The sequence below is a fragment of the Elgaria multicarinata genome, chromosome 2 (genome assembly GCF_023053635.1).
Source record: "Elgaria multicarinata webbii isolate HBS135686 ecotype San Diego chromosome 2, rElgMul1.1.pri, whole genome shotgun sequence".
In the NCBI taxonomy this organism is placed as follows: Eukaryota; Metazoa; Chordata; class Lepidosauria; order Squamata; family Anguidae; genus Elgaria; species Elgaria multicarinata.
Window position 1 is genome coordinate 28,612,130 of NC_086172.1, and position 14,526 is coordinate 28,626,655.

The following is a 14,526-nucleotide window of genomic DNA, read 5'->3' on the forward strand; positions in this document are numbered from 1 at the left end:
TTGTAGTTAGCTGTGGATTGTTTAATCCAAAATTGACCTATATTGTGCAGGCTCAGACATCACATAGCAACACCCAAGAGGGGGGTTGAATATTCAAAATGGCCATGGGATTCGATCATGGGTTAATTAACATGTGATTGCTGCTCTAATGTAGGAACCGGGTCTGTATCTTTTTATATTTGACTACTTCCTCTAAGATTCAAGTTGGTAGTTAATCCTGGTGCATGGGGTTTGATACAACACCTAGCTGGAGAAAGTTTTATTCAGCTTTAGAAGATGGCATGTAACTATTTTCCTTTCAAGCCACAAAGCACTTGATCCTCTTTTGGGTTGGTGAGTGAACAACCAACCCCCGGTGACTTATTCTCAGAATGGTTTAATGTGACATGCAAACCCTCCCAATGACTGCACTTTTTCCAGCAGAATAATGTAAACATCTGCTGCCATACCATATTTACAGCCGAGCTCATACTGCATGTGTGACTTGTCTAATTAACTTGAACCACCTTTCCCCATGTGGTTCTACATTAGCATACAGAATTTTTGGGGAGGGGCCTAATAAAGTGAATCAGTCCTAAGTGAGCTTTGTGATTTGATTTTATTAAATGCTGGTAAAGTTGCCACATTGCATCAGAGAAATGAATTCCTGTGAGTCTTCATGCTTATTCCTTATTTATGTGGAGTCTGGGCAGAAGGAATGGGTTGTTTCGTGTGAATGATTTTTTCCCTTATCTTATTTGCTGTTCTGTGCAGATAAATGTACAGTGTTGTGGCAGATGTACCTGTCACATTCATAAAACCCTCTCACCATTTGGACCACCATTGTTGCTCAAACCTAGTTTTCCACAATTGAATATGGTTATTTAAACAAAATTGTCAGATCTTTAGAGTAGCATACAAAAAAGGTTTAAAGGTCTACTTACTATCTGAAGTGCTGAGGAGAGAGATTTTGTGATGGTTCTTAGGAATAACTTGTGTGCTGTAAAATAAAATAATGTAAAAGGTTTGTATTTATGAATGCAAACATACTTTTGTGTGTATTACAAACCATATGCTATTTTAAATTATAAAACAAAAAAATTATGGTAGTGCTACAGAAGGGGAGAAAGAATTTTGTTCTTGAGTAACCTGAATGTTGCTTGTTGTAGGGTCATTAATTTGGATCCAGATTAAGACTTCAAAATGGTCCTATACAGTATACAATGTAAGTATTAGTATTTTTAAAAGTGATTTCTTTTATAGATTACATAGGAGGTTGTCTTTTATACTAAGTCAGGCACTACATGGCTTCAGACCAGGGTTTTGCCCAGCCCTACTTTGAGATGTTGAGAATTTAACCTGGGATCGTTCACATGCAAAGCACATGCTCTACCACTGAGATATGGCCTCTTCCCAAATAGAGGTTCCAGAATTGCACGTCACTGAGTGGGGATTTGAACCTGGGTTACCCTGATTCCAGTCCAGCACTCTAGTTACTATAGTTTCTAGTATTTATTTATTACATTTCTATACTGCCCAATATGTAGTAAGCATGTGGTTTGTCTCCCTGAACAGGAATCGGATGGAAAATATTTTATTTTTCCTCTTTCAAGCCACAGAAAATCATACAGTCATGTCTACTGTCAAAACAGTATGTTGGTGAGAAAATTATTTCCTTCAAAACATACCTTTCGTGCTTGTCTTTTATGCATTTGTTCTGAGTAAATGCAATTATTTAAACTTTCACCATTTTCTCCCTGCCATTGCATCCTGTAATATCAAGCTTCACTCACTGCACAGGTTTGAGACCATCATGTAGATAGTTCCTCTCTCTGTTGAGCAGTTGCCAGTGACATGGAGCAAAACTCACTAATGATAGACTCATGATATGGCTTGATGTTATGGCTTAGATGGAGAACTTGCCAGTGAGATCAATCCCCAGTTGTTCATGTTTTCCCACCCACCCCACTCGTGCTGCATCTTGTGGAAATGGATTTCAGGTTTCATTGTGTGTTAAGTGATACTTTCATTTTTATTGCCTTGGACTGAATGCCAACCCATTTCATTGGATGACAGTCTGATTTATTTTATTTTATTGGATAAAGCCTATATCCCACCTGTCCTCCACATTTAAAGTACCCAGAGTGCTTACAACAACTTCAAAGTACAAAATAAGTCAGGTAAAATAGTTTAGTTTTACCTACAAGTTCTAGCATTTAGACCAAGAGAGAAATTTCTATTGACTTTTTACACCTTTCATAATCTTAATAAACTTCTGTCATGGCTCATCATGATAGAGCTACTAAGTTCTTAAATTATTCATGCTTTTGTAACTAATGTGGGGTATGTGTGGTTTTTTTTTTACCAGTGTTGCTCTACCCAGTATCTATGTTATATTGGTATATAAAGAAAATGGATTTTTTTGAGAAATCAGCAAAAATAACCACCCCACCTACTTACTCCAGTAGGAAGCCTCTGCTATTTTCCACTTCTCTATGTGACTAAAGGGTTCTTTCATTCACAGAGGGGCAAGTCTGGATCTAATCCTTGGTTTGTAAATTCAAGCACTTCGCAGATTGTGACTAAACAGCAGGGTCTGACACAAATATAATATCCACCACTGCTTCCGGAAGTTATTTTTTTGGAACAAATAAATTGATTGCAAGCTCCAAGTATAAATATTGTTTAATTTTTGTGGCAATATCAATGAGAGTATATATATATGTAAGGCATATTAAAATTTCTTCCCTCACTGGCTTTATATTCAGGACACACATAGTTGGATATATGGTTGTATGAACGATACCTCATCTATGTGGTAAGTGTATTATATATTTCATAAAATAAGTAACAAACTTGTATAAATGGTTGTTTTAATGCTCTTGTAATATAATAAAATTTTCTCTGTGTGTGTTTTAAATTAGTGATGCCTTTATTCTTTTTTCTCTCTCTTCATTTTAATGTTAGACTTTCTGGCCCCTCCAGTCTGTTGTTTCATACTGGGAGTTCAAAGCACCCTTAAAGCTGCCTTAATCCACTTCTTGGATTAAGAGAATACCTATAATGCTAGGGTTAGCTGGGCATTTGGCTTTAATGAACGGGATCCTCCTAATACTGCTGGATTTGGAATATATTCAAAATAGTTTAAGCATCCTGCAATTATATAAAAAAAGGAAAAAAAGAAGTTATGTTCAACACCTTGTACAACAGTTTTATATGGCTTTAGTGCAATTCCAAGTAAACATTTCCAACGCTCGTGGTGGTTCCTATCCAATTCAAGTGCTTCCATATTTGTTAGCATATACTTTGATGTATTATTAACACCCTGGCATATTTTCTGTAGCCAGTCTTCTATTGCTGGATGTTTTTGTTGTTTCCAGTAACAGCAGCCATATAATATATGCAGCAAGTAACCTGTTAAGAATAGGGTGGTCCTTAGGAGGAGGAGTTTGTATGTCTCTGTGGGCCATCCTGAAGCATTTGACCCTAGCAGTGCTCTATAACAGTGCTGCTTTGTAACACTAAGCCTGGCAGTGTTTAATCTTAACTATAGTTGTTGAAACAAGCCAATTTAATAAACTACAGTGCATCCAGGTTCAGATATCATGATATGTTGTGGTTAATCTAAAATGGAAGCAAAAACTTCCAGGGATTTGAACCTTGGTCTTAACAGTCCTAGTCCAACACTTTAACCATTCCACTCCACTTCCCCTAGATACCAATAATAATGCAAATAGAATTGTTTTCTAAATGTGTTGACTGTACAAATGATAGGAAAGTGTCCCTTTGCTATAGTGCATCGTATATGAAGAATTCTAAATAAATATTCCTGAACATTACGTAGCAGAGTTGTATGCATAATCTCTAATATGTTCACCTTAACATAATATTCACAGTCCGAAAGGTGTTGACTTGACTTGGAAAACTGAATTGCTGCCAACAGTTAAGGTAAAATGAACATTTCCCCCCTCCCCCCAGAACTAAACGCTTTGTTAGTACTTATTCAGTAAAAAAAACCCCAAAATATAAATGCGTTATGCAGCCTAATGCACTGGACATATTTGGGAGAATCACTCCAACTTAATTTGTAGTGTAATTATTCTTTTTGGAGGGTTCAGAATAACTTTTAGTTACTTTTTTTTTAATTGGGCCTTTTTTAAATGACTGAAAAAAGCTTTTCATGGCAAATGTTGCTTATTCCTTTTTAGGCTGTGACTCTGAAACTTCAAGACTATCCTTCTTTGTCTCAACTTGTACTTCATGTACCAGCTGTCAATGGTAATAAGGTAACAAAAATGTGTCTAGTTTTTTATTTGTATCCATTACAAAGAAATTTGAGTACTCCAATTAAATTTTCCTTTAATTTTGTCCTGGAATTCTTATAGGTGACAGTGTAAGGCTGTTATAGCATGTACTAAAGGGAAAATGTTATAACCAGAGAGAAGAGCTGCTATTTTATGTGAATAATAGCTTAAGTCTTTGTGTCAGACTGTATATGGAAATGGCTTTTAATTCCAAATAACATGTTTGAGGAAGATAGGACTCCACGTATTAGTTGTCAAATGGCATCAAATAGTTTCAAAACTGAACATCTGTAGGTGACACAAATGTCTGCTATAGTTATTTGAATTTACTAACTTTTATAGAAGTAGGTTGATTAGAAACCATAACTTGTTCTAGCCCATTTGATGAGTCTATGAGTCACGTCTTGAACCCATGTCTCCAGTTCCTAAGTTGAATATAGTTCCTCCCATCTCCATAATAGCTGATCTGAAAAATTATTTTGTATTTCTTTGTTGCAGTTTACCCTGGATTGTGAGTTCTTTAATGAAGCATCAAGAACAGTGCAACTTCCTGTAACCCAGCTTTTTACTTTTGGTAGGTTTAAGTCACTGCTTTTGACAAATGCAAAGTACATGTATGTATTAATTTTAATAATTTCTTGTGATTTTATGGCTGCAATCTTACATAAACATTTTATTTATTACATTTCGATACGACCCAATAGCTGAAGCTCTCTGAGGGATCATCTACACCAAGCAGGATATTCCACTATGAAAGCGGTATATAAAAGGCAGGAGCCACAGTACTGCTTTATAGTGGTACTGAAGTGCATTGACAACTGTTGGGGCCCAGGACACATTTACATCAAGCAGGACATAACGCTATGAAAGTGGTATATGGTATGTGTCAATGGGCCCCAACAGTTGTCAGTGCACTTCAATACCAGTACAAAGCAGTAGTGTAGATCCTGCAAGGCACTTCAATACCGCTATAAAGCAGTAGTGTGGCTCCTGCCTTTTACATACCGTTTTCATAGTGGGATATCCTGCTTGGTGTAGATGAGCCCTGAGTAGTTAGCTAGCGCTTGCAGTTGGGCTTACTTCTAGGTAGAAAAAACAGAGGATTGTGCTGTAACTTAGTAATGGGACTCCACTTAAAGCATCAGTCTTCTAACAAAAATATTTGGATAATTTAAATGGGATTTTCCCCCTGTGATCTTTGTTCTAGATGTACTAACTAATTCTAACCGAAGGCAATAATTTCTGCAGGGCTTTCTTCAAGCAAAATCGTATTAAATTCAACTGGTCTTATTCACAATGTTCAGCTTCAACATTTTGGTCAGGTATAAATACTGATTTCTGAAGTACATATGTTTCATGTTTTGGTAAACCCAATGTGAATTAGTTATTTGGGGGAATGTTAGTAAACGGATGTATTGTATTGTTTTGTTTAGATATATCAAGCTTTTAAGATCTTTATAGAGAGCCGCTGCCAATCACTGAAAGGTAAATTTATTTTCTAAAATCACTTTGAAACTAGTGCAAAAAAGAAACTTCCTATGCATGTATCCCATTACTTGCATGTTCTGCTTTAGAGTGTTCCTTCTGAATTCATTTTTGAAGTCCTTTGCCTAATAGTATTAAAATTCTTGACCAGGAGCCCCTCTGTCTTATCTGGATTAATCCAAAATTTGTTAGAAACTTGACGCAAATATTGAAGTAGCTATCCTGGTTGCCTTTGATTGTTTTGATTATGGGTGAAGAGAAAGGGAGACACTGGGCTGGTTTGCATTGTCATAGTGGCAATTCCTGATTGTTTAACCAGGAATTGTGGAGATGAATGAAGTGTGCAAGCTGTGTTCTCATCATTTCCGATTTCAATGAACAATTCTCAGTTGTTTTATGACATGCAAACCCAGAAACTCTGGATTGTTTATGTGTTAAACAATCCAGAGTTTCACCTAACAAGAAACCATGGGCAATTTGTCACAGGAACAAATTTTCTTCAAATTAAGCTGACCTTTTGGGGTACCCTGAGGGCAAATATATTAATGAAAATCCAGATTTCCTTTTTCCATCATTAGTTTTATTTATACTTAATTGCTTATCTTTTTGGTATTTTCTGGGCACCACAGGATTGGGGTGAAATCTTTGCCAGAAAAATAAGAAACGTCAGATTTTGTATGTTTTTATTCTCAAACAACCAGCCTGTTTCTTATGTAAATGCTTGCTGATAATGCAACAATTTATACAAGACCACCAGAATGTTAACCCTACTTCATTAATGGATGTGGGCTGAGGTTTTTGTTTTATTTGGAGGTTTTATCTGTACCTGATTTGGCTTCATTATGTGTTCTGGTAAGCCAGACAAATGTGTGTTAGCATTGAGCTTGAAACTATCCTGAGCTAGAATCTATTCTGGTCATTTAGATTTATTTATATATATCTCCCAGGGTAGTGGGGGGATGGGGGTGGAATTAAACATGTCAAACCTATTCTGTGTCCACCAGGGTCAGTAAGGTCAGTGAAGTGCCCACATTTGTTATTCTAATCTTCTTCTATTTCAGAGGACTGCTTTCAGTTCAACCTGTGTATATTCAAACGCAATCTCCCACTCTAAATGTTATTTAATAACAAACAATAAATAGCATTCTGCTTAGTACAGCATGGTGATATTGGCATCACGTAAATATTAGTCACCTTTATCCAAAGATGTCAGTGAATTTCAGTGATTTAACAATTAGATATACCACAGGCGCACACATTTAAAACGAACCTAGATTGCGTTTGAAATTCTTTTTGCCTCAGTTATGTAAGTTAGAACAAATTAATTAAAAGGCTGAGTATTTTTATTCTTTATCGTGTTACCAGAATCAGAACACTTCAGTGTTAAAGTCATTCTGAAATGTGTGTGACTGGGGATTTCCACTTAATTATCACAACTTCCAAGCAACAGTTTGGTGTTCTGGAATGTCCAGTTTATATCAGCTAAGATGAGTGGAACCCTATCACAACCTCATGCAGAGTCAGTGCCAGTCAGTGCAAAGGGAAAACTCATTCATGATCAGTCAATCATTTTTAAATTGCCGCTTGAATTGGGCATATGACTCCATCCTTGAAGTTTGTTTATTTTTAGGCCACCTTTTTTTTATAGGGGCTATATCTGAATGGATGCTAATGGATGTCTTCTCATGCATTGGGGCTTCCCTTTGTTCTTCTTCTCTTTCAAGCCCCTCAGATTTGCTCTGGAGAGTCCTCCAACCTACAGGAGCAAATTTGGGGATGTGCAGATGGAGGGTTTTTTGTCGTGGCTGCAGTTTTCATTCCACTGGTGGATGGCCAGCATTGGATACAACTCTTTATTTTCAGTCCACCTTTTAGGGGAGTTTTGCCCAACCTGTTGCCCTCCAGATGTTTGGGGCAACGGTCGTGAGTCATTGGATTTATTTCCCAAAACATCTGGAGGCCATGAGGTTGGGGAAGGCTGGTTTATAACAATGCAAGATGCAACCTTTCAGCTTGTTCTTACTGATAAAATACTATAGTTATACCACACCCTATTATGTACCCTGAAAGATGTCTTAGGGTATAGTTCTTGAAGGACAGTTTTCATAAAACAATGATAAAATATAGAAGAAACAATATTTAAAACATCAGTCTAAAACAATAGATAGACCAGAATTATTCTATAAAGACCTCTACATAAAACATCTTTAATGGTTTCAGATCAGCTGCATTAAAATAAAACCCAAAACAAAAGGGTTTAAGACCCAACTGAAGGCTTGTACTATAGTGGCCATATCTACATCAGTCAGAAGGGATTCCACAATTGTGGAAGGCTTTTGTCTCCTGTCTCCACCCACCTGACCTTACAAGGAAGCCTACGAGCAGGGCTTCTGAAGCTGGTATTAGAGCACGGGCAGATTCACAGACGTAAAACTGGTACTTAAGGTAAACTGGTCCCAAACCATTTAGAGTTTAACAGGCATTGACCAGTGTTTTGAATTGGTCTCAGGAATGTACTGGTAACCAACATCTGGGTGGTCACATTTTGTGGCACTTAAGGCTTTACCTTCAAAGGTTGGAGCAGTCTGAAACCATTTAAAGTGGGAATGGATGAACTTGAATATGGATTGTATTGATTTTACGTTACATTCTGGGAGAGTGCTCTCTGTTTCTGTTCCTGAAACAGTAATTGCTTCTCTTGCCTCTTATTGTGCTTGGTGAGCTGCTTTCTCTTTGTCTCTCTCATTCTACCTGTAGAGTAGGAATCGAGTAAGCCATGATATCACACAGCCCAAATGTTAATAGCCTGCCATGCTTCTTTAACCTGCAAATTAACATGAATTATGAGAAATGTGGCTCAGTACAAAACTGAAATAGCATCTGTCTACTATGTTACCAACACAACAGATGTTTTGTCCATTTGTAAATTGTAGATACCTTTATTTGTATCAGTAAAATGACAAACTACCAAGAGACAATGGACTGAATGAACTTTGTAAGCAGCCTGTCCATCAGATGCTTGAACTAGGGAATACAAAAGTGTTTGTCATGTATGCCCATGGGGTGTGATACAATAGAGGATAAATCAAGTTTACAAAATAATAACAAAAGTTCAAAAACACTGATGCATATTGGAATGTTAAATGCATAATATAGGTATTAATCTAATAATCAAAACATAAATCCTAAAAAAAACCATGGGAGTGAAAACCGTGCATGATGCTTACTTTAAATGTTCCCAAATTTAATTCTAATTCTTCAGCTTAATATTCTAGCTGTCCTTCTGCACGTTTTTTTTAGTATTGCAGCTCTAAGGGTAGCATCCAATGCGACACTTCCGCTAAGGTGAATGACGCTGCGTCATCGTAAACTACCTCTAGCACAACACCAATTGCAGTTGCTGGTGTGATGGTTTGACTCTGAAAACCTGTTGCACCAGCAAATACCATTGGCATTGCACTAGAGGTCATTTATGCTAACGCAATGTAATTTATGTTAGGGGTACTGCAGCATTGTTCTAAAGAAACAAAACAAAAATGGTAAAAAAAAAGAAGACATGAAGTTCTTATGGTTAGTCTATCACATGTCGCAGCAGGATCTAAGGTGTTGCAAATACTCCTTGAGCTTGCTTTTCCCATATGATAAGGCATTATGTTATAAATAGTTTGATCTTAATATTTGCTGTAGCAAAGTTTTTATGGTGGTTTGATTTTAAACAGCTAAAAGGACTGTATTTCCAGTATGCATTTTCCTTTTCCAGAAAGAAAACCTAGCCTGTACCGACTTCATATACCATGGTCACATGAAGATTCTTTAACTTTGTCTCAGTAAGGATTTCTCATTCTTTGGTGTCTTTGCAGTGCTGAAACATATCATACTGTAAGAGACTTCCATATGCAATGTGAATGGGGCCACAATGTTTGCTGTGTCAGTAGATGATCTAATTTTAGAGTTCTCATGGAGAGGTGAAGATGTTTTGGATAGCAGGAAGACACTCAAGAATAGTCCATAGTAAAATAAGAGAGCATATTGTTTTTCTTCATGGTAGTGCTTATGAAAAGGTTCTAGTAGAGGCACATATGTAGAAAGGGTACACTGGAAATTGAAATGTATAAAGATTTTTCAGGGGCAATCTGTCAGAAAGTTCCTGCTAATGGATATTTCCTCACAAATCCACATAGGTATGGGGATGTTATGATGCTTCCCAGAGAGTTCACTTGGAAGAAGCTCAAGCTGTGGTCTGATGCAGATATAGGGTTGTCACGACTAATTTAATTCCCATTTATTTAATGGGACTACACTAAGTAGGACTAATATTGGATGCTACTCATAATATTCCAGATTTCTTAATCATGAGCTCAAGTATTCTACATTCTACGTTGGCAAATTTCTTCCTTTCATTGTCGGCTCTAGTCACGCTTTAGTCACTGAAACTTAGTGTTATGTCTGCATGGTACAATTGGGGAATCCTATTTAATCACAGTTTGCAAACAAGATTCAAACCTGGTCTCAAACTCTGTTTAATATGGAAACATTATTAGCGCTGCTGCTGATGTACTGGGCCACTTGTCAAAACAAGACACCTGAATGTCTGATTTAGAGCCTTATAAAATAACGAACGGACCTGGAGCGTAATGTTGCAGTGTCTAAAATGAGTGCTTCTATTTCATGTTTCTGCACATTATTTCATGTTGCTGGCAGTATCACATCAGAATGCCTTGGATTAGTTTTTATTTTAAATAAATACAGTGTTAAGTACAGACAAATATTAAAATATTTATATAATATAACCACCTTAGGGTTCCATCTTCGACTGAGATTTCTGCAAAACTGCACATTGCGCAGCCTGAAAATGACACTGCTGTTCCATTGTTGACTATTTATTCATCTTCAGATTGTCAATATGAAGTAAGTGAAAGCTATCAAAAAGTTAGAGTTCTCCTATTTTCCTTCAAAACACAAGGGTATGTTTTCTATATTGTAGTGAAAGACAGTCAGTGAAGATCTTTTGAAAAGCTTTATGGATGCAATACAACTGATCTTAAATCTTTAATTGCAAGTTAAATGAGCACATTGTAAATTATTTTATTCATTAAAAGATTTATATTTAGAATATTTATATTTAGAATATTTACATACCACTCCCCATTGAAAAATTTTAGAGCAGTGTACAAGATAAAATAAAAATAAAAACAGAATAGAACAGTTAAAACTATTTATTTATTTAGAATATTTATATGCTGTTCTTCTGCCAGCAAGTTCTCAGTGAGGTTTACAAAATTATAAAAAATACAAAAATATAATAGTTACCAATTATAACTATATAAAAACATGTCACCGTAGAAACAATAAAACCAACTAAGTGGCCTTCTGGAGGTCCTGGGCAAATAGCATCAATGTTGGCACCAGGTGAGATTCTCTGGGGAGGACATATGAGGCCCTGCAGCTGAAAAGACATCCTTAGTAACCACCCACCTAACTTCATAAGGAAGAGGTACACAGAGAAGGGTCTCAGATAAGAATGTGATACTCAGACAGGCTTATGTGGGAGTAAAAAGGCCTTCAGGTACCTGGGTTCCAAACTGTTTAGGGCTTGTAGATTAATACGTAATTGTGCCAAATGTACTGTTAGCCAGTGTAGTTGTTAACGAAACAGCCAAGATATGATTTTTGAAGTTTTCATTCATGTACAGTACATTGCTTAATCTAATCTGGAGTATGGATCATTGTGGCCAAGCTATCTGTGTTCAGGAATGATTGGAGTTGACATACCAGCCTACACAGGTGGAAGGCATTTTGTGCAACAGAGGCTATTTGGGCCTCCAGTGACATTGCTGGATCAATAAATACCCCTGAACTGCACATCTGATTTTACTATTATATTGAGATTTTTTTAAAATACTGTTTTATTTTAGTCTTTTGTTTTTAAAAGGTTTTTTATTGTGTATGTTAAATTAGGTAACTATCAAGACCTCTTTTCTGCAAGTTCTTGGTCAGGTAAGAAGACTTCATTTAACTAAGAACTTTTCTTAATGCATTCTCTGCATGAGGGTAAGAGATTCAAGTTTTGTAACTTAAATATGTTTTATTGGATCAACTACTGTTAGTATAGTGTGTGTCTGAAGCAGTAGGAAGTGGTGAAAAATATGATAATAACTGTGCTGGCTAGTGCCTCCCAAAAGTGTTGGTGCTACACAAGTCTATCCATTTTGCCGGACTATTCTGGGTGAGAGGATATAAACAAAGAAAATACTCTGTTCATCTAAAGCAGCCATTTTGAACTCCAGATGATGGTGCTGGACTACAGCTCCTATCACCCCAGCCTGTACTATTTATTGTCAGGGATGATGGGAATTGCAGTCCAACATCTCACGACCCAAGCATGGGAAAAGCTGATCTTATAGGTTTAGCTATTTCATGTACTGGAACACTTCTTGTTGATTTGAGCAGGTAGCTAAAGTTATGATTCTGAATGTTTGATTGTGAACTGGCCATCTTTAATTACAGCCTGAAACCTATTGATAGTACAGGCACAGTTATAGAAACACTGCTGTTTTCACATTCCTACCCCCATGATGTGCTTGTTAAGAAACACATGTAATTTGAGACTTAAGTAGCAGTTTGATATGTCTCTGTGTTTTTTATATTGGCATTGGAAGGCATGAACAAGAAAATAGGCTGTTTGTAACATTTTTTTAAAAAAAAACACCCCTCCAAAAAAAAACAAGAGAAACCCACCCTAATATTAAGAGAGCTGCTGCAACATACTGGTTAAGAGTATGTCTTAAGTGTTTTTGATCCAAATCTCAGGCCACCCATGAACTCGTTGTGTAGCTTTGTTCATGCCTCTGTAATATAGACATGTCTAACAGATTTATAAAAATTACTTAGTGTAGGTGCAATACTTAAAGAAAAACTGCTGTGTAAATACTGAATTGTTCTCATTATGAAGATGGGGTGATTTTTGCATGCTCCAGTTTTCCATAAAACGTCTTTGTTTTGTAGGTAATAAGGTTCCATGGTGGCGCCCTTCCTGTGTACATTATTTCTAATATTCTTCTTGCCTATGGAAGACAATTAAGGTCCCTAGTTTCAACAGGTAACATTACGTGAAAAGATTTTTAAGCACAGGTTTGTGGATCATAATAAAATTAGAAAACAGTATATCATAGTGCATTTCATTTGTAGTTATGTAATGAACTTGTAATTCCTCTTTTTTTTAAAAAAAAAAACACCCAACAGGTTTATTGTAAGGTAGTGCTCTTATGAATTAAAGACGAAAAAATTATTAAATGGTTAGAATGAAAGGCTTAGTTTATTGACTTTAGCAGGAATATATTCTACAACAAACTCTTTACAATGCAGGGTGGAGTTTTTCAAAGTCAATACTTTTTAAAGCCTGAGGTAGGTTGAATAATGTTTATAGGGCTTTCTTATCAAACATGCAAGCTGATTTTTTTTTAAATGTACACCTGGAATACTCCTTTGTCATGAATTGTCTAAAATTGAGTACAGCTAGAATTTGTCTTTAATTCTTTGTTGTATCTATCCTCATGTAATCTGTGCTCTAGTAATGGGAGGGATTGATATAGAAAAATTTACTGCAGCAGTATTATATTTAAATATTATCAAAATATATTTTTGAATGGCTGAATATTTATTTTTTTTATTTTTTTGTGGACATCTGATTTAAGATTCTTTTTCTTGTTCTAGGCCAGTGTTCAGATTTTGTTCCTGCCCTTATTAAAGGAGCCAAACCCTATAAAGTAGAACCTGTTGTGAATATTGTTAAATTCTTGTTGGGGTAAGTACCTTTCTAATATATTTTTGCAGCACGGAATAGAATTCTGCTTAAAAAGTTACTATCTTTGTGTATTTTCTACAACATGGACATTTAAAACATTAATTTTGTGGCTAAGATGAATTCATTTTGGGTGGCTGAAGTAATCAAACCAAACAGCTATAATACTGTGCTTTTTTCAGGCTTAACTGGTTCAAAGGAATCTGGAATTTATTATTCTTGCCAGAGCTGGATGCACTGAACAACCAGGACTTGTGCTTTCCATTTGTATCCCTGATTCTCTTTATGTTCGGGACTGGCATAGCCTATTGGGGTGGGATACTCTTCAATTCTTCTATAAGGCTCTCCTCCTCACTGCACTTAGTTTTGACCAGGTAAATATCAATACATAGACTTCTACTAAAGGGTGAATTGGCCAAAGATGATCAGCAACTGAACTAAACTGTGGGATAGTCCTCGACTAATTGAGACGATGTGTCAAAAGAAGGGTACCTTTCAAGGCGGGGGTAGAATATTGTACAATATTTAATCTTGGTCAGCAGCATTTTGTCAGATGGTTCTAAGAAGTTTGAGTAATAAATGGAGTTAGTCAGATTGTCCTTACAGCCAGGATAACTTGCATATAAAAAGAGACAGCTTTTCTGTGACAGCCTTTGCAAGCTTCCAACTTTATCAAGTTCTATGAAAGGAAACTAAAATCTTAGAATTAAGCCAAAGCTTAACTTCAATAAGCATTTCACTCCCCTGTCCCTATATACTATTTTAAGAAGCTGTTTCAGTCTGACGTTTATTTTTCATATAAAAGCAAAAATAATTGTAATAACCCTCTTTAGTTTATTGTTTTTGCTTTCATAAAGCTTACTGTAGTATTCCCTTATGTATGGTTAGTAGGCTGCATGCTTTAGGGTGCAATCCTGTGGTGATAGTCGGAGGGTGCCAAGTATCCTAATGAAGGGC

General features: G+C 36.3%; 1 protein-coding gene across 1 annotated transcript in view; it reads left to right on the plus strand.

The window, feature by feature from the left end:
- Positions 1 to 14,526, plus strand: part of PGAP1 (post-GPI attachment to proteins inositol deacylase 1) — a 42,305-nt gene that overhangs the window by 20,166 nt on the left and 7,613 nt on the right. The window contains exons 9-22 of the mRNA XM_063116219.1: positions 1,149 to 1,204; positions 1,555 to 1,638; positions 2,748 to 2,797; positions 3,876 to 3,927; positions 4,188 to 4,265; positions 4,782 to 4,857; positions 5,532 to 5,605; positions 5,717 to 5,768; positions 9,529 to 9,595; positions 10,568 to 10,676; positions 11,727 to 11,765; positions 12,774 to 12,867; positions 13,482 to 13,572; positions 13,752 to 13,943. Coding sequence (XP_062972289.1) covers positions 1,149 to 1,204; positions 1,555 to 1,638; positions 2,748 to 2,797; positions 3,876 to 3,927; positions 4,188 to 4,265; positions 4,782 to 4,857; positions 5,532 to 5,605; positions 5,717 to 5,768; positions 9,529 to 9,595; positions 10,568 to 10,676; positions 11,727 to 11,765; positions 12,774 to 12,867; positions 13,482 to 13,572; positions 13,752 to 13,943 — 1,114 coding nt within the window. The remainder of the gene's footprint in view (positions 1 to 1,148; positions 1,205 to 1,554; positions 1,639 to 2,747; positions 2,798 to 3,875; positions 3,928 to 4,187; positions 4,266 to 4,781; positions 4,858 to 5,531; positions 5,606 to 5,716; positions 5,769 to 9,528; positions 9,596 to 10,567; positions 10,677 to 11,726; positions 11,766 to 12,773; positions 12,868 to 13,481; positions 13,573 to 13,751; positions 13,944 to 14,526) is intronic.